Source organism: Temnothorax longispinosus, chromosome 7 (assembly GCF_030848805.1).
Source record: "Temnothorax longispinosus isolate EJ_2023e chromosome 7, Tlon_JGU_v1, whole genome shotgun sequence".
NCBI classification, from domain to species: domain Eukaryota; kingdom Metazoa; phylum Arthropoda; class Insecta; order Hymenoptera; family Formicidae; genus Temnothorax; species Temnothorax longispinosus.
This window is the reverse complement of record NC_092364.1, coordinates 17401834-17429757: the sequence shown is the minus strand read 5'-3', so window position 1 is coordinate 17429757 and position 27924 is coordinate 17401834. Positions and strand designations below refer to the sequence as shown.

General features: G+C 35.7%; 2 protein-coding genes, 1 long non-coding RNA gene and 1 other non-coding gene across 4 annotated transcripts in view; 1 reads left to right on the top strand and 3 right to left on the bottom strand.

Annotated features, from left to right (window-relative positions):
- Positions 1 to 281: 281 nt before the first annotated feature.
- On the bottom strand, positions 282 to 27924 carry LOC139816625 (MD-2-related lipid-recognition protein). Its single transcript, XM_071784253.1, has 5 exons — positions 27824 to 27924; positions 4563 to 4753; positions 1812 to 1934; positions 718 to 884; positions 282 to 459 (listed from the first exon to the last, which is right to left on the bottom strand). Exons 1-5 carry the CDS (start codon positions 27907 to 27909, stop codon positions 376 to 378), a joined length of 651 nt encoding a protein of 216 aa, XP_071640354.1. The 5' UTR covers positions 27910 to 27924; the 3' UTR covers positions 282 to 375.
- Trnas-cga (transfer RNA serine (anticodon CGA)) lies at positions 5371 to 5452 on the bottom strand. Its single transcript has one exon. It is a non-coding gene; the product is annotated as a tRNA-Ser (tRNA).
- LOC139816621 (echinoderm microtubule-associated protein-like 2) overlaps positions 10103 to 27924 on the top strand; it is a 39534-nt gene continuing 21712 nt past the window's right edge. Inside the window, exons 1-2 of the mRNA XM_071784246.1 lie at positions 10103 to 10506; positions 24483 to 24588. Of these exons, the coding sequence (XP_071640347.1) occupies positions 24543 to 24588 (46 nt within the window). The 5' untranslated portion in view covers positions 10103 to 10506; positions 24483 to 24542. The remainder of the gene's footprint in view (positions 10507 to 24482; positions 24589 to 27924) is intronic.
- Positions 16932 to 21189, bottom strand: LOC139816627 (uncharacterized). The gene is made up of 4 exons (XR_011733050.1): positions 20285 to 21189; positions 18723 to 18812; positions 17903 to 18089; positions 16932 to 17644 (listed from the first exon to the last, which is right to left on the bottom strand). It is a non-coding gene; the product is annotated as an uncharacterized lncRNA (long non-coding RNA).

Here is a 27924-nt window from a genome sequence, read left to right as displayed (position 1 = left end):
AGATCGCACATTTTAAAACATATAAAATATACAATTATACGTAAATGACAAACAATAATTTTATATTATGTATATCAAAGCTTATAGTCTAAAACTAGTTAAGAGAATTGAAACATCTTGAAAAAAATCAATTTTTAACTCAACTTTTACGAAACATTTTCGCCAACTAGTTGAGAATCGTTGATTGATCGTAATAATATATTTTTATAAAGCCGTTAAATTGTTGTCTGATAAATATTTCTTATATCTTGTAAATACGGGTACAAGGAAAACAGTATGACTGATATGAATATATTGTTTATTTCATTAAATTATTGATTGGCGAATTATAACCATTGCGAAAGATGATACATTAGAGATTTAAGAACAACGACTTCACTTCACCAATTTAATTTGGAACATAAAACAGCACTCTTGTTCTAGTTCATTCCACAATTTCCATTTGAGATCATACGTTCGCTGCAATAAAAGAGAAAATATTCTTTAAATAATATTTTAAGATCAACTTGTGTTTGTTTTATATCAAAACTGCTTATGCATAGTAAATCTTTTGTCTACATCTCGAATTATGTTTAAGCTACATGTCTCTACATTGCTTTAGCATGTAAATATTTGACTAGATTGTCTAGATTTTAAAATAGAAAGTTATGGGATGTCAACAAACTTGCGAAGAAGTTTACAAAAAAAAATCGAAATGGAGATCGAAGCATCACTTACCGCAGGGAATTTCTTAGAGATAGGCAAAATCACTGAATACGTTTGTCTTTGACCAGGTGAGCTTGGGCAAACGGTAGATGTGCAGGCATTGAGCGGCATGCCCAAGAATGGCAAATCCACGATCTCAGAAGCCCAGTATGCTCTGGTGGATAACGATCCATTGAACTCTGAAATAAAATATATATCCAGTAATACACGTTGAACTGTGTATGATTGCTTGAGTTTTAGGGAGTCTATACACGTACGAGTTTGGCTCGCAAGTTCGGCTCGACTCGGTTTCTACTCGTTCGTGGGTGGGATGTGCACGAGCCGGGCTTGGCATCATACGAGCCAAATTCGCATATTTTCCTTTCGTGTGTGGTGAAAAAACGTTCGAGTCCGGCTTGCGAATCAAGCTCGCCGAGCCGGACTTGCGAGCCAAACTCGTACGTGTATAGACGCCCTTAAGGCTGATAATATATAATACGTTTTGGAATATGAAAAACATCTATTCATTTAATAATTAATTAAAGTAAAAGCATAAACCAAGGACATTTCGCAATTGATTTTATATAAATGATTTTTTATTTTTATTAGGGTAAACTCAGGTAAGAGATGGCCATACAGGAAAGATGGTCAACCTATGTTCTTTCAGTCTAGCTCGCCATGAACATGGGTTGGCCAGCTTTCCTGTATAGCCATCTTACCCCAGTTTACTCTACAATTTTTACTATGATTTTTATTACGAATGATCGCTTCATATTTTGAAATATTTCGCTTTTATAAGCGTTGTCACAGAGCACTAAGATTATTGTATTGATATTTTTTACTAGCAGTATTATTAAAAAATCATTCTATTTGTTACGTTTTGCTAAAAACATCAATATAATTTACAATCGTTTTCTACAATAGTTATTGCTGCATCCTATTTTCTATAATCTTTTAAATAAATAATCAAATTGAATACAAAATATGTAACTGTACATAAAAAGTGTAACTAATTTTTTTTAAACACGAAGTTTGAAAGTATTTACTTAATCCACTGTATTTTTGTAATACATCTTCATGATTAATGTATGTCAGGCATATATGTGTAATACTTTGAGTATACGTACCAGGGGTGAAGTCAAAACTTATGCTTGCATTGCGACCCTTCTTTATAGAACAAGGCTTTCTTTCTTCGGCTTCGCTACATGGATTGACACGTACTTCGTGTATGGTGCACAGTTGTTCTGCGGCTGAAATGTAACGATAACAAGATCTCGTAGAGAATTACTTGGATATTTAAAGTTATTTAAAAAAGATCTTTTATATCTTGTGAGAAAGAAAGACGGAGAAAGAGATGGGGGAGAATTTAAAACCTAATAAATTAATTTAAAAATTACATTATATCTACAGTTAGTTTTCTTGATTAGTTGATTATTCGACCATTAATAAAAGAATAATCAAAAATAAGTAAATCTCTTTTAAATTTGCTATTTTATTCTCGCGTTTCTCACTCATGTTTTCTGTTATTTTTTCTGTTTATCTTTCAAATTTGTTGCTCATTTGTGTATGCGTCATTTATCTACGCATGTTAATCAATCGATAATAAAAGTAGAGTAAATTGTTTATAAAATAGTAATCTATACGATGCTGTGTAAGAGGAAATTTTACTTGCGCAATACTTCTTTTGAGTTAAACCGATGTCCTGTTTACTTTCGAATTATCATCATGCGTAATCTGCAAAAGCCTCGTTTTTCTTCCGTATAAGGAATAATGAGATAAGCGTGCGTGAACTTCAGCAAAGGAGAGAGAAAGAAATATGTGTGCAACGATGTCATTGATGGCACGTGTCATTGACGTTGTAATCTCTACAGATCGATGCAAAGTAATTTGAAATTGTGAAGTTTCTGCTTAAAGGAGGCAGATACGAGTATTTTCATCTTTTCCCTGCATTTTCCTATATGAGATTATATATGAGATGTTTGATTCATTCTTCGCGAATATACATATATGACTCGGTTATAAATTATAACGCGCAAGTTCCATTGGGGAAATTTTTCCGAATATTCGATAAACATACACAGAGACTTATGAAACGTAAAATAACTCATATAACATATCTCTTTTATGTCAAAGTTTAACCGTTTCATTGATTCAACATGTTCCTCTACGAGAGATTATTTTATTCGAAAAGTTTATCTGCAGCTCTCTTCCACGGAAAGTAAATTTAAACCTCAATGTTGTTCTCGTCTATGATAATTGTCATTCATATGGAATACTTATCAAAGAACATTGATGCGCAACGTTTAACTAGAGAGTTAACTTAGAGAGAGAGAATCACAGCGAAGCTAAACGTTGCGCGTTACAATATAGGGTAAGATATATAGAAAGAAAGGTGGTAGAAAGACATACAGAGAAAGAGAGAAGAGTTTTCTCTTATTTTATCATTTAACACGTTTCTGCGTTCTGTTTCTAATTAAATATTATCTTGTTACTATATTTTATTGTATAGTATTGTAAATTTAATTTAAATTGCATATGTGTATCATCTTAATCAAATTTATCTGGACATAATAGGTTTGAAGCGTCCAATAAATATTGACGCTTTCTAACATGTACCTTGATCGAATCTTTGAACGTGCATAATTTGATGGAACTACGTTGGCTAAGCGAATGATAAACTTTCTTCTTCGACAATATTTAAAATTAATTTTTTACGGAGTTAAGAGAATCTTCACATTGTTATATTTTTTTATAGGACATATAAAATCTAAAAACTTATGAAACCCATTACTCTCAATATCTTGCGGAAAAAAGAGATTTATAATGGGTTGTAAAGTGTGATCTTGTGTTCTGTAGAAGATTCATAATTCACGTGACAAGTGAGAGAGAAAGACGAAGACGATGCTATTTCAGTCTAGTAGTCTCTTCTTTGTTTGCATAGAAAGAAGCATTATTGCTTCAATCTCAGTCTTTCTTTCTCTAGTCATAGTTTATGGGTCATTTATAGTTTAAGATAACTAACTGCATCGATATTTAGCATGCAATAAATAAGAAAAAGATATGGTCTAAATCCAAATTCTATAGTAAGTAATTTATTATTATCATTCAAAATTTTTGCATACTTGATTTCGTGTATTGTCGAAAACTGTTATAAAAATTTAGTGATTTAGATCAATTGCCCAATCTCTCCGGAATAGTCAAGTATTTAATCATCTGAAGACAATAATCTTTAATATGTTGTTTGCTATCAATTCATAATACATTTTGGAATATATAATAAATTATTTAATAATAAACTTTTTAGTATTTGTAATCAAATTCTTTCTTAGCAAAAATTTTAATTTTTTGATAATTCCAAGTGTTGTATTTAAAAGAGACTACTTCAATAAACTTTGATACGATCAATACACATTTATATTAAAATCAATAAGCAGAATACTTCATGATGGCAATGCGTCAGACTCGTAAATAACCTGACCCGAAATATATGATAGCTGTATCGCGAAGTTGGAAATAAAAATGCGCAAATGTATAAAAGTTGTCGCCGAGCCATTCCAGTTTCAAATATATCCGGCTTATTTACGCGCAATGCAACCGAGACATCGTAACCGCGTTAAACGAGAGTTCGTCGCTCCTGGGCGATGTAAAAGCATGGCTATTAATCGTATCTACCGAACAGCCCGATTTTTTTCCTCAACGTCCGTCGATTACGGTGTCGAGCGCGAGCAAGGGTCGCGGACAACACGAGTGAGAAACGTGCCGTCACTTCCGTCGCTATTACGGTGCCCGCTCCTAGATCTCTCCCTCGAGATAACGTCGTTTGTGCCGTTTAATTAAGCAGATCGCGATCGTTAATTAAAATAGAGGTGGATACTCACAGGAGGGTGGACACGGCGTCCAATGTACGACTTCCGCGTAGACCGTGGACAGGGCCAGGATCAGGATCACGGCGACGGTGGCGAGCGCGATGTTTCGGTTCATCTTGAATGGACGGTGGTTCGTAGCCAAGTGAAAGAAGGTCGACGTGAGGGTCGGTCCACACATAACGCCAGATAACGGCGCGGAGAATCTGTGGGAGGGTGGTGGGGCCACAGGTCAATTGAGATAGCGTCTTGATCACTATGGAACCTATATGCGCGCGGCGACCGTGTCTCCTTCTCCGAGGAATCGCGTCACAGAGTTCCGATTTTACATTTTATAACTAAACAGCGAAAGAGTTTCATGATAACTCTTGGTACCCCGGATGTTGAAGAATATTAAAATATTTATATTTATACTTTATTAATGATAATCGAATTGCCTCATCTGGATGGCATATTCGACACAGGTTAATAATCCACGCATTTTCCTAGTGTGGATTTACTTCGAAATGTTATTTGTTAATGTGTTAAAGTAAACGCTATACATAACAATGTCTGTTTTAACTATCACAGTTATCATAATTATGTGTAAGAAATTTTTTATAATTTTTGGCCAAAGAATAACAAAATAATTTCCAATTGATGTTAAATGTACTATGTGCGAGATTAAAAAGTTAGCTGTGCGACAATTCGGAGTATCAAGCAATAAAAATTACAATGTAAAAATATAAAAATTAAATATTTATAATTTTATTAATATCAACCATAATATCGTATATAAGAAAGTAAGAAGAAAAATATCTTAAAAAGAAAAAAAAAATATGATCGCTGCGGACAGGATTCGAACCTGTGCGGGCAAAGCCCATTGGATTTCGAGTCCAACTCCTTAACCACTCGGACACCGCAGCTATTAGTATCAGGACTATGTACAATCGTACATGAGGAGTACGTGCCATGCCAACAACAATATTAAATTAACTAAAGAGAGATGCTGCAACGGTATTACGTATAAAAATGTATTTGTTTAATAATAACATAAAGTAAATCTCATAATAACTTATTTCAAATAAATTAATTTCGATGAAAGATAAATGTATATATATGGATATAAAATTTGAATAAATAGATAAAATTGTTATTTTTATAGTAAAGCTTTTATTATAAAATAAAAATGTAAATAATATTACTCGATAATAAAAAGTATTTTATTTAAAATTATAAAATAAAATATATTATTGACTACATAGGAGCGATAATATTATTTTTTTATCTTCTTGTAGATAGATTATTAATCTATTTTGATGATTCCAAAAATTCAATAATATGCCCCTGAGAATCTTCTAAGATGGCGTCATCTGTTGGCCAGCCATTAATAAATGACTACATTTCTTCTCGTCAAACTCCATCGGTAAAATAATAAAAATAATATGTAACTTTATTGATTAATACTTTTGCAAATAAATTTACTTCTAAAATCTATTTATTTATTATAAGAACATTTGTTTTATTGTCATAAACAGCAAGAAGTTAATGTTTAATTTAGAAAGAATAATATAAATATTGTATTTTAAATAAAAAATAATTTCCATAATACTTGTTAATTATAATCTTTGTTGTTTAAAATTGCAGTTCTTATGTTTTCCTTCTTATTTCTATTAAGGGATAATTCTAAATAATAAAATCTCAACTTCAAGCTAATGTTATTTTAATTTTACGTTCATGATCTTCTCGAATTTCAGACTAGATACTTATTACTACCATATATTACAGAGGAAGTTTGTTCAACGTTTCGAAAGTGCGGTTCAACGTAATCGCTATACTTTCCGAATAATTTGCGAATAATGATATCCACGAGCCATGAGTTTATGTGACAGACATGCGGGATCAATGGCGCAAGTTGGCGAACAATGTTGTTCGCAGAGAACGTTTCGAGGATCGGCGCGATCAAGCGAATTCCGCGTCGTTCGCGCGGGACGACGCAATGCGATTAATGATTAATGGAAAACGTGAGTGCGATTTATCGCAACGCACTCCGACCTGCTATTCATTCTCTGCGAACCACCATTGTGTCTATTGTATCATATTGAATGCTCTTATTACGCTTTAGACGTATCGCGCTCACGATTGTAAAAAAAACATTCATCAGACGATTATAACTGAATATAAAATTGTTCGTTTTCGGAATTTATTTCATAACTCATTATTGCTGTTTCTTATGACGCATAAATTAAAAAACTTGTAACTCGTTAACTAATATATAGTATCTTTTTCTCGAAGTATAATTCCATGTATCAACTTCAGATTGATAAAGGCAGCGATTTTTGTCGTTTTCGTGGCAAATTGTTTAATTTAACACAAATATATATGGATAAAGCGGTGGGCTTTGCTTTTTCGTCAAATACTTTTACGATAATGAGATAACTATATAATTTACTCTGTGATAGATTATCTTTATGACATGATTCACAATGACATAAATTGCGTCAGCGAGATTGTGACGTAAGAAGATATAAAATACACACATCCCGATACGGAGGCGTCAACATGATACGAATTAATTAAGAAATTATTATCGAAAGATAATGATCGAAGTTCATCGTAAATTTAAACTTGGAGTATTTCTTTTGTTTAATATCGATAACACGAGTTTTGCGTTATTGACGAATCGAGCGAAATCATCGAAGAAGATATTCTTCGCGCCTTCGCAGATACATCTCGACATATTATGTAAAAACGTTTGCGTGTGTGTACGTCGCGTTAAACACACGTGGCGCCTTGTCCAAACACAGAAGAAGATCTATTCCCACGCCTAAAAAAAAAAATGACGATCTTCGCACTTCGTTATTTCGCGCGGCGCAGTATAATCGTCGCAGGAAGCAGGAACGACTCGTGAAGATTATACGGAAGGTGTAGGCGAATAGATCGAAGGATCCCCTCGGGAGTTGATATTATAATAAAGCGATGGCTCTCTCGGGAATGCGAAATCCGCTGGGCTGATTTGAATGAGAATGTTGTGCAAAAGCGGCCGGCCACGCGCGACGTCTCTCACGCCCAGCACTTTTACTTCGCACGGGAAGAAAAGCCTCCAAAGGAAGTGGCGATGTTAGGTGAGCGACTGTGTAACCTACATTCGATACGACTGGCTGATCTCGCTCATTGTGATATGCCGAATCTGTTTTCGCCTCCGTCAAGATTTTTATATTCATGTCTCTTAAATTAAAATGTATTTTCTTGTGCACATTTTGGTGCAAGATAATGCACCATGTGCTGCCTGTTTCAAGGTGATGGATACACCTGAACAATACCTGAAACAATACAATATCAAGCCAGAAATGATCAATTAGACAATGTTTAAATTATTTACTTTAATAAATTATTTTTATGAAACTTATAGTTTGTATGTGAAATAATATTTATGTATGCATGTAAGAATAATGTAAAAACTATAATAGATGTCAATGGATTGGAGTAATTAAAGAAATTACCGTTTTCTATTATAATTTTTTCATGATAATTAAAAACTGATAGTGTATTATGTCTTTATTTTAAAATTAATTTAATCGAATAGAGTTTATGTGCGTTTAAAGTATGCGCGCATTAATCTTTCTCCATGTGAAAAATTCCATCCGCACGAGACGTTTCTCGGTACATTAATGATAGAGCACGGTGGGCTATAATGTACATAATGAGGCGGTAGTCAATGCGTTAGATGAACTATATAGAATGTGCATATTAATAAGAAACGAAATTGCTCGCATTTCTCATCACCTTTAACGCAGTCAAGCAATATGTATCATGAACATGAAGAAATTCATGTATTTCAGATAAGTACGCAACAACAATAAGATAACATCAATCGTTATTGTTAATCAAGAAATAAAAACTTATAATTTAGTTTCTTTTACGTGTAATATGGCAGCATGATAAATCTTGTTTACAAACGATAAAAAATCTATAGATGCGTGAAGTGCTTTTAAATTCAAATTAAAAAAATTTAAATTAAAAAATTAAGAAGTTGAAGTTGATGCTAACGCGAGAAAAATAAAGAAAATGTAATATCTCGATCTTTAATAACTTTCTTCAATTTTGCTTTGTTTTTCTTTTTACTTCAGGCAATCTCTTCTCGCGAAAAAAAATGCGTGTTGAGTATTTCTGCGCGAATATAAACTGCGTCGTATGTCATATAGAAATGCGGATACAGAAGGTTCGTGTCGGAAACCGCGATCGTCGATATTTATGAGAACCGGCGGAGCGTCAATGAATTATCCGGGAACATTTGTTCAACATATGTTTCTTCCGGATTCGGAGAGAACTGGTTTTCTTCTATAAAGGTCTACAACTTAATTCAAGGCCGATCCAGTAGGGATTTCAATTAACCATTTCATTATGCACCCTTATGATAGATATCCTCCTTGGATGCTATTCTTATCCTTTATTATTTGTTACTATTCAATTTTTATTGGTACAAAATTGCCACCTTTCATATAAGTTTAAGTGTGATTAAATAATGCAATTAATTTTCCTCTATAAATAATAGAAAAAAATCACATCAGAAATGTTAACTGTTAACTATTTATAAGTTCAATTATCCTCTCTCTAATGTATATTTTATATCTTTTTAAGGAGCAGTGTAAGAAATAAGAAGGAATAAAAAGGTCGTCACCCGAGAAAGCGAGATAACTCGATAATATCTTATAGACTTTGCAATTTATAATAAAAATTATGATGTTTTAAAATGTCGGGATCATCGTTTTCTCTCACTAATTGTAAGATCTAATCTTATGTATTAAAATTGATCAGACGGCGTATGACAGATGAAAGTTATAGCTTCTTCTGATATTAATTTCATAATCTCTTCGTAGCTAAATATTTTCGGTGAATATTATTAAAGACTGCTGCATATTTGGAAATGCATTACAAATATTTGCAGTTCAAATCCACAGATCATTTTTAAATAACGTTTACCGGTAATGATTACAAAACTGTTTACGTTTTCTAATATAGACAGAGTTCAATTAAAGTTCCAAAGTACGATCACAGTAGCAAGGATTAATATACATTCAATCGCAGACTGCATAAATGATAATTTATGTAATTATATTTATTTCATTAATTAATTTATCTAAATAAGAGTACTTGCAATTTTTTATTTTCAAGAATTTCTTTTTAAATAATAAGCCTCCGAACATGCACGCCTCTGCTTTTCAGGCATAGAAATGACGCTTTGGTAATATACAAACGTTGTTTTCTCACGCTCTTATCAAACTGATTGGAAACAGCGAGCAGCAGATAAGCAACAAATGACAGATGAAACGGCCTGAGGTTACGCTCCTGGTATCTCGCTGCGTCGTCACACCTGTTGCCCTCGGCAGGATACCAGTGTGATACGCCACTGGCCGTAAACCGCTGGCACGGCTCACCTGTTGGCCTCAGCAGTACTTGCTGGGTTCTCGACCGCGCGGCACCTTTCGCCCGACGTTGCTGACGAAGCGACGGACTTTCCGTTCTCCACGTATTCTTCGTCGTCTGGCAAGTTCTCTCTCTCTCTCTCTCTCTCTCTCTTTTTCTCGCGCGTGTGTGTGCGCGCGCGCGCGCGTCCGAATTTGTCGCTTCTCCGGTTGGTCCTGGTCGATCGAGGACCTACACATCCGGTAGCGGAAGGAAGGAGGAACCGGAAGGAAGGGAGCCCTCGAAGCGGGGCCTTCGCCCTCGACCTGGAGGAACGCGACGCGTCGCGCACCAGACGGACGAAGAGGAGGGAAGGCAGGCGGAGAAGCTAACCGGTCGGCCGCTTTCCGCGGATTCCTGAACCGCCGCGGACCCCGTCTCCGGATTGTATGCAAATACCTTGCGGAAACATCCTCGCGCGGGTTGCTGCCGGCCAGGAGAGCGCGATCGCCCCTTCTCGAGGAGGCGAGGGGAAGCCCTCCTTCTCGCGCGGATTTTTCGCGATCGTATCCAGGTATGTGAAATTCGCGTACCTTTTCACGCACGTATGCAATTATTTCGCGATAGGCGAGATCCAATAATCACGCGAACCCGATCGCCGTAACGATCCATTGATCGGAGCGATTTGAAAGAATCGCCGGAGGAATTCGTCTTTGGCACGCTTGTGAAAGCAAAATTCGAAGAACTGATATGTATCTCGGAGTCGATTCTATTATGCGATAAATTTGGAGGTAAAATTAATTTTGAAAACAATTTATCGAGATGATAAATATTTATTGATGTGATACACATGTGAATAATATGTATATCATATTCAATAAATTATATGTTATGAATGTTAACGCTCTTATTGTTAGTGAGACAAATTCTTTGATAAATCTGGAGTAGATAGCGAAAACTTGATTGGAACGTATCATTAATTACATTTCAATTTTTATTTAGTTAATATCTTAGGTTTTATTTCTTGATATATTTAGGGATGACTTATAAATCTCTTTTAATTTATTGTTGTACAATGTATCAGGAGCTGTAGATTTCCCTCCAGAGATAAACTCCTTGATAAATTTAGAGTGAAAATATAATTGACAACGAGAATTGTAGTAATATAATTTTGATTATTTCTTATTAATCAATTGCACAAATTAAATGTTTATTAAAAAATATTTGAACAAAACCAAAAGAAAAAGTTACGTTTAAGTTAGTAGAGGTATTGTGTAATTGAATATCTTTTAATAAATGCGACTTCCGATATATGCGGGGTATGTAATCAAATATTAATCTCGGTAATGACATAATTTGCTGGAGGCGTCAGAAAATCCAAGCACATTCTGTCATATTTATTTAGAGATCTAGTGTTTCTTCTAAGATTGACGAGGTATCTCAAGATTATAGTAACATCATGTACGTAGATAATTATAGATAATGTGTCGGCAGAATGCTTTTAACTGTAGAAAAATGGGTCGTGTCGTTTGATAAAAAACGTTTTAACTTTTTGCAGAATTATTCATTAATTGTTCTTTATCAAAGACTAGGTAGAACTAGATTGCCAATATATGTCGAAATTTGTATTTGATATGTATCGATGAGATACAGATATATATCTTCTAAATGCGTTTTTTATTCAACTTTTCAAGAGAGATAAACAACATCTCTTAACAAAATCTGAACTATTTAATTTATTGCTTTATTTATGTTTATTCAATTATATATATTAGAAAATATTGTATAAGTCGAAATTTTATCTTACTATATACTACAATTGGAGGGGTAAAAACCACAAATTTTTTAAAATATTTGACTTACTCGTGGTTTTTACCCCTACAATTATTTTAAACATTCTTATGTGCATAAGTTACTTTGTAAAGAAATCTACAAAAAGGCACAAAATATTACTTTTACACATCACTAATTTCGCGTGTTAGAATTATTGAGCATTTTAACGTGAAATTGTTTAACAAACCTCAGTACGAGATGGAAGTTTAAAGTTGTTACAAACTGTCGATGCGATAATTCGATAAGATCGAGGAGAAAACTTAGCTGCTCACGCAAGCGTTTTAAAACGCTTTACGGGAAACAATAACCTGCCTTTAATAATTATTCCGCTAATATTCCGATAAACAATATAAAAGTGAACCCTTTTTGCGTAAGATGAACGCATAAAGGTTTTTCTATAAATTATTTATGACGTGATAAACACCTCTTGAACGCTGCTTAAAAACGGATTTTTATAAGAAAAATAAAGAATCATCCCCTTCTAAAATATAATAAAAAGAACCTTATTTATTTTCGGTAGAGCTGTGACAAAATTATCTCATTTCTTAACATGCAAGTGTTAAAACAAAGTGTAAACGATCCACGCAAATGATGTGAGTGTTGTCAGTGCAATAAAGCTCTCATCTTACGGAGGAAAAACTCATGTTAGTTTTGCAAAATAAACAAACGTTCTTTTTTTATCTAATCACGAAAGAAAAACCGTATAGTACTTTAGCACAACTCGTAGTTCAGATTGGAATGTGTTGAGTAACGACATATTGTTCTTTGGCACTTCTCCAATTTGTAAGAGAGAGAGAGAGAGAGAATCACAGGGAAGAGGGGAGGGTGTTTTTGCGGCGAGACCACGAGCGCGTTTCCGCTCCGTACATAAACGTACGCTCGCGTATTTGGCGCGGGATGAGACGGCCGAAGATCTCGAGCACAGCGTCGCCAATTATACGACCTGTTCCGACAATGTGAGGCAACGGCGCGCACAACCGGGTTTCTCACGACATTCACCAGCGTAATTTCTCTCGCCATTGTCTAAGTCGTGAGTCGCGTATAGAGAGTGTGACTCCCATAAAGCTCGCCGGTGCCGCGCGGCGACGAAAAAGCGGAGCATAACGGTGCCGGCGGAAGAATTTCGCGCGCTCCACGTCGCTCGACGAAAGAAGGTCTCCGATTTTCGTTATCGACGACCCGCGACGGAAATAAGTATCTCGTCATTGCGCGCGGCGACGCGACACAATCACGGCCGATTATCCGCGCTCCCGCGCGAGATAACGCGACGAGCAAAACGACTAATTACAGCTGGGGACCGTACGAATGACTAGGAAACACACGTCCTTCTAACGTTCGCGCGAATAAGATACTCGAACGCGCGAGTGACAACATGTTTATGACGCTTAAGAGGTCGAGAGAGAAACAACAAAGTCGCCAAATACGCCAGCTGTATTCTATTGATAACTTTGAGTACGTTAAGAAAGATTTCTCTTTATGCTGTTTTGAACGATTGGCACTCGCGACACGTGACTCACTTTTGAAAAAATGCCAATGTTATTAATAGCGTGTTATACTTAGTCCCTTTTGAACAAATGTTCTGTCTAGGTCATTTTTTAGAAGTCCATAAATAAAAAAGAAGGCACAAAGCCACAACAGAGTGTCGCGTCGTAATATTTAATTAAAATAATACTTTATACGTACGTTTCGATCTGTCATCAGCCACCCTGTTGTGGCTCCTTTTTTTATTTGTTGATTTCTAATAATTCTCTTTCACCAAGTTACGTCACAGTTAAGAGAATTTCGAATTTTCCCATTCCCCTCTTTTTTGCGCCTGTTCAGGTCGCTTCAGTTCTTCTGTTTATTGTCTACCGGCGCTCGAGGTAACCCAGACTTCGACGGTATCCAATGCACAACCTGAACCTGAACCTGAACCCACGTGCATTGGCGAACACATGCAGAACCATTAGACCTTCTGAGTATAGAAGAAAATAAATTTCCACACTGCCCCATCAGTGGTTCTCTATTTTAAATGTCTTGTATACGCGCGGTATACGCAAGACGGCATAATCAGATCGACATCTGCATTAGGGTACGAACTTTGAAACCGATTCTATTGTTAGAGCAGGTAAATTTGGACCGGCTAGGCAAATATGATAAACGATATTTTTCTGCGCACTTCTCTGCGAATCCGGTCCGATTCAAGAAAGCGAGGACCAGCCGGGTGTCGAATTCGCCGCCGTTACTTTAAAGCTGAATACACAATAGCGGTCGGTAATGATGTGGTATCCATCTAATAGGCTTCGCTACCTGTTCTGGTATATTTCGGATATATGTATACGGAACGAATGTGTTGCGAATAGGTACTGCTTTGAGTTTTATTCGGGTATACGTCTCGTTTATATGGTTTTCATAATGCGACTTCAGGTCGATGGAGGCTTCAGTAAATTTGTTTTTGCGTTTTAAAACTGCAACGAGGGATATCGTGTAATATATCTCTCGACTTTCTAGCCTTACACAATGACTCTCGAAGGTGGGAAATTAATTTGCACTTTAAAGCAGCATATTTTTTTATGAGAGAATTATACACAGAAAATTGTTTTAGAAACAATAAAAATGTTGACCGACACTGCTACGGACGCACAAAATATAATTGATAGCATTTAAAAGTCGGATTAGAAAGAGAAAGTGGATTAAAGGAAGTATACAAATATAGGTTTCCGCAAAAACTGATGCGTTTATTCATCGTAATATTGGATACGTATAATCTTTAAATCTTTATATAGTTGGGGTCTCGCAAAATTAATCAAAATTTGTGCAATATGAAGAAACATATCAACGGACAATCTCGAAGATTTTTCATGAAAAATTGATCAGTTTGCCTCGTTATATGCTTATCCTGCCTTCGGTAGGGTACATCATTCCATTAAATTTTATCATGTAATCTAGACAGGGGATAAAGACACGGTATGCCTTAAGAATAAATAATAAATATAAGGCCTGTAAACGCGTAGGCATGCCGCAAGCGTAACGCGACATATACCGTTGCAGATAAGATTTAGTTTCTCTAGTCAGTTGACGCGCAGCGGGTTCTAATGTAAAGTGCAGCCTACGAAAATTTATCTTGCGGGAGTGTAAGAGGGTGCAGAAGTTCCCACGGGATCGCGATTAGCTTGGCGGGTATGAGGGAATCGTGGCTTCCTATCGTGCTTCCTTATCGTCCGCGAGGGGAATTTAAAACGAGTAAGGGTGTATTCTCGTGTCGAAGCTCATTATCTGTTTGCGATAAGTGCCAAGGCCAGCAACTGTGGATTCTGTCAAAAGTACGTGTGGCACTTAATTATCGCGCTATTTTTAGATGTGGCGACCTTGAAAACGAAAATGTTAATGAAGAATTGAAAAAAATATAAAACATTTTTATTTTTTTAATCTGCTTAAGTAAATATAAATCTGTAAATATTTTTATTTTCTATTTATATCTTTTATATTAATTATATTGTTTAATGAGAAGATTAATATGATACATGAATTGCGAGAAAAAAGTGCGGACTTTTGGCAGGATTTTTCCGCCTCTAGCCGCATTTCTAAATATAACCTAATGCAGTTATACTTTAACGTTCGACCCTGACTACCAACGAAAACCTTTGCGCTTTTATTTTCTTCTGCTACGATATTCTTGCCCGACACAACACTGCTCACCTTCAAGCCTACGGTCTCCGAACAGAAACAGAATATCCACAGAAATTCCGTGCACGAATCACTATTCCAACGTTCGCTTTTAGATCGTAGTTGAAACATACTTATATTACATACATAAAATATATAAAATATATGAAATAATTTAATTCGTATATGTCAAAATTTTTTACAGCATTAACATCATACTTCAGCAACCTACCATAATTATTTTAATGGTGCAACAAAATTATTTTTAGATCTGTATATTTAGCTAGATTTTTAGATACTTCAACAAAACCGTTCCTTCCGTGTACACAATTAAAGAGAAGAAATTCTCAATTTAGTAAATATAACGATAACTTTATTGATTTTATTAACATCGTGGTGTTGCATATACATTATTACGTATTATTATGATAGCGATAAGATAACATAACACAATAAGCTTGAAAAATTTAATTATTTACTATAATTCTTCATTGCGACGAATCGCACTTGAATTTGCGCTGATGATACAATATGTAAATCGAATAAATGGAATACAGAGTTTAGATCCCACGCGCGAATTGCTGGCACGAGTTCGATTATAGGTGCCACCTATCTCACCGTCATTGCTACGCGCATGGTGGACATTGAGGTCAATCAACTGCAACGCGATGTAAGGTATGCGTTTGCATGCGCGGGATTGACACGTAAACCTTTCCTACGCAACTCCCGCGACTTTCTCGTTATTAAAACCATTCGATCCATCGATAAACTGAATAAATAACAGCTCGATGTGTCACACGTCAAAGGAACGTACGTGTATCTCATTAAGATATTATTTCCTCAGCTTTACTATCTCTCTCAGTAGTTTTTGGAATATATTAACGATATTTTTAGTATAATATACATATGCATAAGTTAGAAAATATTGAAATATTTATTGTTAAAAAGCAAATATAAATTAGTTTAATTCCGAAATAGAAAATATTTAATATTTCGAACCAATAGGTCTCAAAATTTAAAGCAATGTTGTAAACGTTAGGATCAAAAATAAAAATACAGAGCTTATTCAACGAAGCTATTTTCCAAATATTATCTTAAACTATTCTACAAGTCTATAATAAGAAGTATTTTAATCAAAACTATTAAGTGTTTCGCAACGCATGTATAAATTAAATATTCACATTTTGTACACAAGCATTGAATAACCATAATTTCGAATGCAGAATAACTGAAATTACAACTAATTGATACGTATTACTTGAAGCGATGTATTAATATGTATACAACAAAGCACGTGGTTAGGCCTGAAAGGTAAAGTGGATTAAAATTCAGTATCAGTGCACTCGAGAAAAATATAATGACCAAGCATATGATAACTACATGCTTCGCCGGCTACGAAAGATGATATACGGTCGTTTCCATAAGCATAGTTACAATTAGATACGGTTAGGCAAGTTTTCCATTTCGTTCGAGGCATTATGTACGCATTAATTAAGATTGCCTGTCTTTAATTGATTATCTATCTCCCTTAAAAAAAAAGAACCATAAAATCAGTTGAGCCACGATTAAATTGTAGTAATATTTATTGAAGTGACCTATAAGTTGAAGTGAATGGAAATAAATGCGTGAGCGTTATTCTAATTTTAAATTTGACTTACTTTCCCGTCCATTCACCTGCATTTACCCTATACAAGGAGTTCGCGAATAAACAGGCTGTTGCACAGCCTTGGCATTAAAATATTACACGTGAGGATTTCATCTGAACGAATTTGTTGCGGTTTTACACGTCGGATTTATCGACGCGATGAATATAGTATATCGGATACCTCGCTATCTTATCAATTCAGAAAACAAGCACGCGAGACGTAACCGTGATTTCGTTTCCACTAATATTGTGAGTTTGCATTTTAAGAATCACAATGTTTAATATGAATTCAATCTGCGATTATTATCCGCGGAAATGTTTATCTTCGTCGACTAATAACGTTTTGCCGCGCCGTTCGCCAGATAAGAGAAGGCCGAACCTGCCCCGCGAATGCGAATTTGCATAAAGGATACAGCGCCATATTTTCTGCACAACATCCTGTTGCAGCTTGTTATCCGGAACGAGATTTGAGTGCTAGCAGAAACGAAGAGTCTCTCTCTTCAACGGGATCTCGTGGCCGATAATGTTATCGATCGACGTCGTCCTTATAAATCAAAACAGGTCTTGCATTCTCTCGTCGTTATATAACCTACGATAAAATTATAACTTTAAAAATATATATCTGAATAATTTAGCGTATAAAATGTTTAATGAATTGGAGTAAGGTTAACAATTAAAAAAATTGTCATTAAAAATACAATTATATTAAATAATAATTATAGACATTGAGAGAGAGAGAGAGAGAGAGAGTTTGTAAAAGTAAACGTGCAGACTCTTTTATTATTGTTCAATTTATCTACTGTTACGTATTCTACTTCGCTTATTTTGCTATTTCTCGCTTTCTCACGGTGGCAATAGTTGTACTCGGATACGTGACGGAGTATATTCGATTTCACGTTCATCCACGGTCCGTGTCCACTGTCCCTATTTATTTATCTTGACGCCAGTCGCATCACGATCGCGCCATTAACGCGAAGGATGCTGCGCCAAAATTTGCATAACACCCGCCTACGCCTTGTTAACTGGAAACAGCTCTAAACACGAGACGCGAATGGTTTAACGTAATTTCCTTGTGATTGCCGCAGTGGCGTAATGTTTGCTGATCGAATTAAATCGCTAATTTTCGTTACGTTGCATTTCATTATATCGCTTTCTGCAATGTGCTTTCCAAGTACTCGGTTTCAAAATTTTAGTAATTGTACAACTAAAATTACATTTCGAGCTAGGTGGCTTTAAAGTGCAGTTAAAGATTACGCTTTAAACCTTTGATTAAGATGCTAACTATTAAAAATAATTAACAATAACATGATTACAACGAGAAACGTAAAAAATATACATGATACTCTCGCAAATATAAAAATTCAAGTATCTTATCTTTTCTTAATGCAATTTTCTTCTTTACAATTAGACGTAAACATCAGAAATAATGATGAATAATATACTTATAAAGTTAAAAATAATACGATAGGTAATTAAAAGTACACAATGTATGTACAAGTTATGTTATTTTTTAATTGTAAAGAAGAAAATACATATCTAATATAATGCATCGTCAAGTTTAGGGTCAAGATCGCTATTACAAGCGATTCTCTTCGTGGATATGCAGCATGCGTAAAAGGGAAATGCGTGATTAGAAACTAGAAACGGGAGAGACTCTATGCGCATACCTGTTTTATTTAGCGCTGACTACACGCGCGGCCATTAGCGCTTTGGATGAGCCGCCGAAATTTACATAACATCCACCTACATATTGCTACCTGAAAGGAGATTTCAATGAGTACGCCGAGAAGATTATCCTGCCGACACTCGGCGGTAGAATTACGTAATATTGCGCGCGATATGACAAACGACGAAGAATAATCGCATAAAATTTTTGTGGTCGCAACATCAATTTGGGCGAAGTGCTTCATTATTTTTCGTTAACATCGACAGTCCATCCATTATCTTGCGAAAATTAATTTATACCCGAAATGAGAAAAGCCTGTATGTATAAGGTAATTATACCGTGTATTTAGTTCGTTGAATTTTACCGTGTATTATTAAAGCGCAACTTTTTTATGTATATCTCACAGGTTTTATCCAATTAATCTTAAAAGCTTAAAAAATTATAAATTGCGTGTACTGATCGGACAGTATCTCTTAAAAAACAATAACTCCAAGAAGTAAGTGAAATAACTCCAAGTTCTTTTCTTTACCTACTTTTGTTTCGCGTGTAAAAGAAGGAATAAAAGATTAAAGCGCGATAAATTATATTGCAGCGGAAATTGAATTTTGCACGGCTCGCAAACGAAAAAATTGTTATTACGAGGTCAGTCAAAGTCGAGGTTGAGATGGATCGATTAGTCGTGTTCTGAACATAATTTGCGTCCTTGTTTCTACATATACAATATTTTAATGAGTTACCCTTTTAACGTAGCGTTGACTACGTATATAATATCTGCAAGAAAAAAAAGTGACTGCAAATAATACTGAAGCGTACATCTGGCATACATTATTCTGTTGTAATAATTGTAACTATTCAACCAAATCATCGAAATCTTTATACTCTTTGTTGCATATTCGAAACTAGAATCGAAAGTTTATATTCTTTATTATTTTCTTCATATTATAATTTGTTTTTGTCACTAATTGCATTTATATTTAATCTCTTGTTAGCCTACATAGTGGTTCTTGTTATTTCATTATTTCTTATTAAAAATCGTAATATATATATGAAGCTTGTTGACGGTTTGCTTGTGAACTGCGAGAAAGGAATGTTTGGCGGGAAAGTATATTACACGTGAAATCAAAGTGAATTAATTATGCTATCGTAAGGATTAAGGTGGGAAATTCTAGTCTCTTGCGCCGTCATGAGAAAGTCTGTCTTGTAGTCGAATGTCTCTGCAACTTTAAGAAGTTGCACGCGTAACATTTATTTACGTTAAAATTTAGATAATAATTCAGATAATCACAATTCTCCATTTCTTTAATGTCGTAACATTAAAATAGATATGCAGATTTTAACACGTTCCACTTCGCGAACCTACCGCATATAAGTTTGATACCATTCCCTTTCATTTGTAATTCGATTGTAATTATTTACACTACTGTGATACGTACGTATAATTTTTTTTAATTTTTAAATACACTTGAAAAGATTGAGATATACATAATACAAGTGATTTGCAAGTTTGCTAAGACTAAACAGAGAGATTGATTGAGATCCTCGCTGGAGATATTTGACGCTTACACTTTTCTTAATCGTGTTTTCTCCGTTGGAAATTACACGCTGCCATTCTCGAGGAGGCTAATTGAGAATGTTCAACTTGATGGAGTCATATCGCATGCTTATATAAGATGTCCCAGATTAATTAAGGAGTCGCTTCATTAGCTGTAATGCGCGTCGTGCGTTGTTGCATCGCGAAATTCTATTACAACGCAAGATGTATAAGAAACTATTATGATCGAGCTATTTCGTGACTGTAATTATCAATAATTAATAATCCAGGCACTGTAAGTAAAATACCGTAAGAATAGAAAAAAATGTGCGATTCGTCTTTTGCACGCCTTTGTCAAGATTATCGCACATACATTACAAAACCCGGCAACTGACTCGATATAATAGCGCCACATTACAACAAACACCGTCTCGGCTAGATTTATGACTTTTACTTTGAACGTAAAATAGTTAAATGCCATACTACTCCGAGCGTTCCCGCCGCCATAAATTCAACGTTGGTCCACTTTCGTCGGCAGATTGTCTGTTAACTACCAGCTGTGTTTAACGAGTCTCATTCGAGCCAACTAAGCTCCATCACCGCCCCGGCGTCGCCGTCCGTCGTCTCGCGGCATCAATTCGCGTGTATGCAAATTCGTTTCGCATTGTCATAGCGCAATCGCCCTCACCTATACGAAACGCATTCTCTGCTTGCCGACTATTTCGACTCGCGTATCCTTATTAGTCGTTCCGCTACGAACGTAATACATATTCGGTTAAACCCGTTAAAATATAACGCAGTGTTGCATGAATTTTCCCACAATAGAAAGTTCAGTTGCTCTTTGCACACATATTCAACTTGTGTCGTAAATTTTGAAATACATATACCACATGCAATTTATCTGACACGTTTATACATCGATGTAACTAGTAACTGTTATTACCGTTTAAATTATTTAATATAAATTTTAATTAACCATATGTAACATACATGAATAATATAAAATATATATTATGCATTTATTGTGAGTTCTGTTTTTCGCAATATTATTCAACTATAGATAGAAGTTTTTAAAAGTCTATTTTTATGTCGCTATTTATCAGAATTATGTAAAAAAATAACGCAGTTAGATGTACATAGATAGACTTGAAAGGCTATAAATGTTGAAGGCCGCTTTATTTCCCAGTCATGCCACTATGTAGACATATTCGTAGTCCTCCATCGTAACTCACAAGATACGATTTTTACTTTATACCGATGCCTACAAGTTATTAAACAGCAGATCAATGTAATTGACATTCTCAATTAGGTTCCACGTCGCAGCGATGTTTATGCGATTATCCTGAAATCATTTGGGACTTGACGAGGATCAAATCAGCCTATCAGATGGCGAGAGAAATATCGTAAAACGCGATACGGAGATCATAGGCGCGGCTATTTATGTAAACCTAATGTCACTTGACCGGCTCGAGAGTCTTAACGTTGGCTCAGCAACGCAGGGGCTGCCTACGGACACAGAACGGTGAACCAATTACCCATGTCGTGTGTAATACATATAAGGCCCGCGTATATATGGTGTTACGGTGTACGGTGAACACGCATCCAGTGTGCACAACGAGATCTCGTAAAATAAGCACCGTGGGGTCCGGCCTTATATACCAATAAGGCAGCGTTCTGGCCGGGTCAATGCTTACTGGTTTTGTGTTTCGACTCACTCCTTCGAGCTCCTTCGTTCACTTTCCTATTCCCTCGCCTTTTCGGGGATAGCAATCGTTGCTAACAATCAGATCACTTTTTTGTGACAAAATAGAAATATAGAAGTAATCGAAACGAACCGCTTAGTATTAATACTAGAGAGTTTACATAATATCTTTTTTATTATACACGGTAATTTTGATTATTTAATTTTTCAAGATTTGTTACATTGGTAGAAAAATAATTATACATAAATGCAAAAGAACATATAGTATATTAATTAGTTTATATTTAATTATTTGGAATTAAAATTCAGAAATCATTAAGAATATAACAGGTAAATTAAGGATAATACTTGCGTTGTGTAAAAAATATCGCGTAAAAGAGTCACGGCGGTCTCGCACTGCGCGTACACTTGACGCGAAACACTACCGTGATTTTACCGTCGCGTCTCTTGATTTTACTATATTTTTCAATATTTTAAACTGGAATTTAAATACAATTAATAAAAAATTATCGACATTTTTTTGTACTAAATTATTTTAGAGCAAAGAGCTTATTCTCTTTGTGTCGTATATAAATAAATCGCGCTGAGGAATCTTATCTCTTTCGTTTTCAAAAAGATATGAGTGTGCATATTACAGATTACTATTGCACAGGCAGTCTGGAAGTCAAGATCGTAGTAGTTCCTTGCAAGAGACTATTTTTGTACTAAATTATTCAGGACAAGAGGCTTATAGTCTTTGTGTATGAATAAAATGTGCTGAGAAATTTCATCTTTCTCGTTTTCAAAAAGATATGCATGTTATGGATTACTAATGCACAGTCTGGAAGTCAAGATCGAGTAGCTTCTTTGATTCGAGAGATGACTGTCGACGTCAGGTTGCACGGAGTGAGATTATAAACCACCGAGTGTGGCATGTATCCTGACCATATTCGCCGAGTAATATACTCACCGTGTCCCAGTTCGCGATAATGCACTTCACAGATCTCTTTGCGTTTCCGACATACATTCGCTCGAGCCCCGCTCGAGCCTGCTCGAGCCGAAGTGGATATCGATAGTCGCGAAACGAACGCGCAAAAGCGGAGTACCGTGAGACGCAAAAATGGAGCCGGTTACAATGATGACGGCGACAAGATGAGTCGGTGTCTCGAGCGATTGAGAAATCGCGCGAAAGCGGAACGCCGGCTGTGCAAAAGGACGTGCAAAAGGATGCCGAAAAATTTATATCTGCTGCGTATTCATATTCGCATTCCACGGAGCGCCGGAGAAGATTTCGTATATAATATCCAAGGCCGTATATATTCTTTGGACACACTTCCCTATATGGAATCGATAATCAAGAGCGTTATTCTCGAATTGTATAATAATTCACCTTGATCGATACTATATTTGATCATAACGATCTTTTAACGTCATTTGAAAGGCGCAACACTTCGAATCGCGCGAGTGTATTTCACAAAAAAAGTGCGCTGTTGCGCGTCTCTCGGCAACACTTAAAGTAATTGAAGGCTATCGCACTTGTAATCGTGCCCGTAACAGAATCCATAAGGCATGAATCTCTTGTGAAAGGCTTGTACTCTCGCGGCAGAGTTCTATTGATAAAAATTTGCCGCCTGCACTTTCTTCTTACGGCCACTGTAAGTAAACACGAAAGGTGCAACGCGTCCTACATTCTCCTGGCGATTCTTTTATGCACGTATACACTATCGCGTACTTGCCATTCGTTTTCATTGGCCAAGGTCGTAATACGTTGATGTTCCTCCTTTCGAGCGAAATCGCCGGCGCGGCGATTCACGCTCTCGCGCCGGCAAAAACGCGGTGCGGAAAAACGCGCGCGTTTAAAAGTTACGAGATTTTGTTGCTCACGGCTGCTTACGTAAAGGCCGAACACGCCCGTTAGTCTTTCGCCGCGGGGAAGTTTGTACCGAGAATCGAATTGCGGTATCGATATACGGAAGAGATACGTGCGCGACATTCCCGAAAATTGACTTAACTGAAAAAAAAATATAGGAATTTTATTGATATATAGCTTTTTTTCTTCTTTAAAAATTACAAATATATTTATTATATTATTAATAATACGTAGAAGTTAAGAAAGTAGCAACTTTTCAACCATTTATTTTTTATTCTACTTTGAATTTTATATATTACAATTTATATTTTATATGATTTAAGCACTAAAGCACAGAGAAAAATATAGAATACTATTCTACGTAATCGGTTATCTAACTATCGCTAGCCTTCAGCTTACCAGGTCGATTTCCTGTAAAGTACAAAATAATCATTTTCAAACCGCCGGATAATTTCAACCATCGGTAATTTCTCCGTACGGTATCCCCAGACCTAAGACCATTGTCTTCGAACAATGATTTCGCACAATGACGGTCCCTGTTCCGGTAATTACGGAAACAATTAATAGGAAGACGCGGATCGGAAGTGGCGCGTGCGATATTCCGTTGCACCGCGACGCAACGCGCACGCAATGCAAGCGCGTATACAATAATATATATTGCTCTTTTTTCTTATTGCAGACGCGGGATCCTCAATCAAGGCGCTGCCACAAGTATGAAAAGGAAAGTTCGGAGTCAACGATGCGCGTAAACGGGCATTCGGAACAGAGCGCGAGGCAAGAAATGGGTAAGACTGATGCGCTTTCGCACAATAAGACGGAGCTATCGTGACGAATTGCTTATTGAAAATCGCGACAAAGTTGCAGCGTTCCCTCCGTCGTGATAATTAGAGCGTATTTCCAATTAAACGTCTCAATCGCGATGACTCGCAAAATGCTTAGGAATAAAGAAAAACAACAGTTTTAAAAAAAGGATTTGAAAAAATTAGAAATAAAAAATCTTAAAAAAGAAAAACTTCTGAAATAATGCGCGTTAAAATCGAAGTAATTTCAAGTCAATTGAATTGAACAAAGTTCTCCACGTGACTTTTATGTGTCATTGATTTCTAGCGGAATGATAAATTGCCTCTGGTTCAATCGTAGAGACTATATAGGATATTCGACTAGGAATCTTCGCTTACAAGGACGCGTTCCGGTTAAAAAGAAATGACGACGAATCGGAACGATGTGCACGCTCGCACACGCGTCACGTAACGCACGCATTGTCTACGCTGTCTACAGCAACGGTGGCATTCATTATATAAGCCATTCAAGGTAGTACGATGACGTTACCCGTAGGTGCGCCCACCGAGCGCTCATCCTGTTCTTTCATTAATAACAATCTACCGGCTCCGAAGCGTAGCTAACGGTGCATGCCTTCTGGAATTTCACGAAATTCCTCGCCTTCTCCTTTGCCTGCGCTTCCTGTATATACACCAGCGAATACCTTCTCGAATCGCTTACCGCAGAATTACGGCGCGTCTCTCGAGGAAAACGCTGATCTCGGTTTCCCGAAGGGAAATCGCGCTCCGTCAAACGCGCGATTGCCTTCTGAAACCATTTTCGTCATCGTCGTGAAAAATTGATTTTAAATCTGATCTGACGGCGCATACATATATGCGATTGAATAAGATAAGATGGACAAAACGAATGTTTTACGTTCGACTGGTTTAAAAATATGAGTAGAAGTTTGTACATGTAAATGGAAAAAAAAAGAAACAGCAGGAAAAATAAAATTGTAAATATTAAAAATAAGAAATTAAAACTGATATATCTGTAAAGCAGATTGCTTGGACGTAAAAAAGAGATGATAAAGAGGTTCAGGAATAGAGGCGGAAAGATCAAATGGTAACTATACATCGCAATATTAGGCTGAATCAGGTCCTAGAAAAACTCGTTTGGCATCAATAACTTATTGACGTAACGCGGAAGTGTGAGATGGGCAATTTATACGTATAACGATCATCAATTGAGTTCGTCCCGTTGTTTAACGTTACTTAATCTCTAAAGAGCTTAATTGAGCGATAGCGGAGCGGTTACGCCCACGTATCGACTTGCGGATTCTGTCTAAAAATATTCGTCGATAACGAACCTTCAGTCGATTACTGCAACATCAGCTCTGTTTTGGATACACAAAATACGATGGGAGACCTGCACAAATGCTATCTTTACAGAAATTTAATATACAGGGCTGATTTATGTAATAATTTTTATTAATTTATCGGCAGATAAATTAATATCAAACTAAAAAGCTTGTTAGATATATAACCGATTAATTAAATTCTATGTTCAAAATGTATTTGAAATATGTAATTTTAAAAATGTAATACGAAAAGTATTGTGTTTTGAACATAAAATATAAATTTTTATTTTAAATTCAGATTTATAGTTTATAATTTTAGGCATACAAAAAAAACTTTTTAAATACATATCACTTGGCTTTGCTATCTGTTGTTACTTTCATGATAATGTGCGCAATCATTATACAACCTGAAAGTTTGTGAAAGCCGATAGTGCACTGAAAGAAAGAGAGAGAGAAAAAAATAAGAGATACAATTAGAATGCTTGTATGCAACACGATGTAATTAAGATCGCATTGTCTTCAAAGTAATTTATTATTCCGAAAGTTTCGGAGTAATCCTAGAACCGTATAGATTCATATCGTCGTTTCATGTTACAGTGTTTCGATCTCTCCATTGGCATTCTCCAAAGAATTATAATATAATACTAACTACAATATTTCTGATAATTATTAATAGCTAAATAATGCATGCACAGCACTATTTCTTTCATATCATTAAAAAATATTGACCGTTTCAATTCTTTTAATCGATCGCAGTTACAAAGTCACGCGATATGGAGGTCGATTCGCTCCCCTTGTTTCCGTTTCTCCTCTATCAATTCTTTTTCAATGTAGTGCAATTTTGCAACAAAAGCCGGGACCCCGCCCGGCGATATATCGCGTCGATTTGTCGGCGAGCATCGTGCCTAGGGATGATGTAACGTTTTTAATGGGTTAGTTCGATATCGGCAATATGGGATAGAACCATTTCGAAGAATTGAGAGGGTGCGCCGTTAGACAGGATATGATCGTCGTTTATTTAGGACGATGGCGAAGAAAGAATCGGTACGCATCAAATACTAAAAGATTTGTGCACGAAATTATATAATGCCCCGAATATTTTCTAAATAATGCATATCTCCAGTAAATTAATCAGTATAGAGAAATTTGAAATACGAAACATGAATAGTAACATAGATATAAATATAATATGTATAAAATATAAATGAAGAAATTAATGAAAATAAAAATCTCTGAAATGTATTGAATACAATTATAATAGAGAAACGAAACAACTTAAGTTATTTAAAAAAAATTTATTCGAAAGAAACACAAAGCGGAAGACGCCGTTTAAAATCCCCCTTTAGAAGTAGCTAAATTCGATTTTAACATTTTTTTTTATTAAGCGGTATCCATAATTAATGTAGAGAATCTAAGCCGATTTTTAGTACTTTTTGAATTAAAAAAAAAAACCTAAATTTGAGAAAGTTATAGCTTGCTAAAGTTTCTTTGATGACGGCAACTTCAAAGGGTATGACGTCATTTCTTATATAAGAAATGACGTCACAGCACATTTTCGTGTACTATATTTTATTCAATTTTGAAGATATTGCAAAAATTCAAAAAGTTTACAAAGAAAGTATGCCATGATCTATCAGACCGCTTAATAAAAAAAATTTATGTTAAAACCGAATTGTAAATTATGATCTAAAAGTTTACCAAAAATTCTTGTACACGAAATAAATATTCAGACAATTCTCTTAATAAATAAAGATATCAGGAGATAAATACACAGAGAAGATAAAAACCCGGGTATTCGCAAATTTGCTAAAAAATCTAACGTACAGTAGCGTTAATTAACACCATTTTTGCAAATTAAGCGATAATTAATGTTTTCAATCAGGGCAAACACGAACACTTACCGATTATCACCGACGCAAATCTCGTTCGCTACGTACGTTCTATCCACAGTCAATGGCACGGCGTGGCCCGCCGTCATCTGAATCATCTCGACTATCTAGAC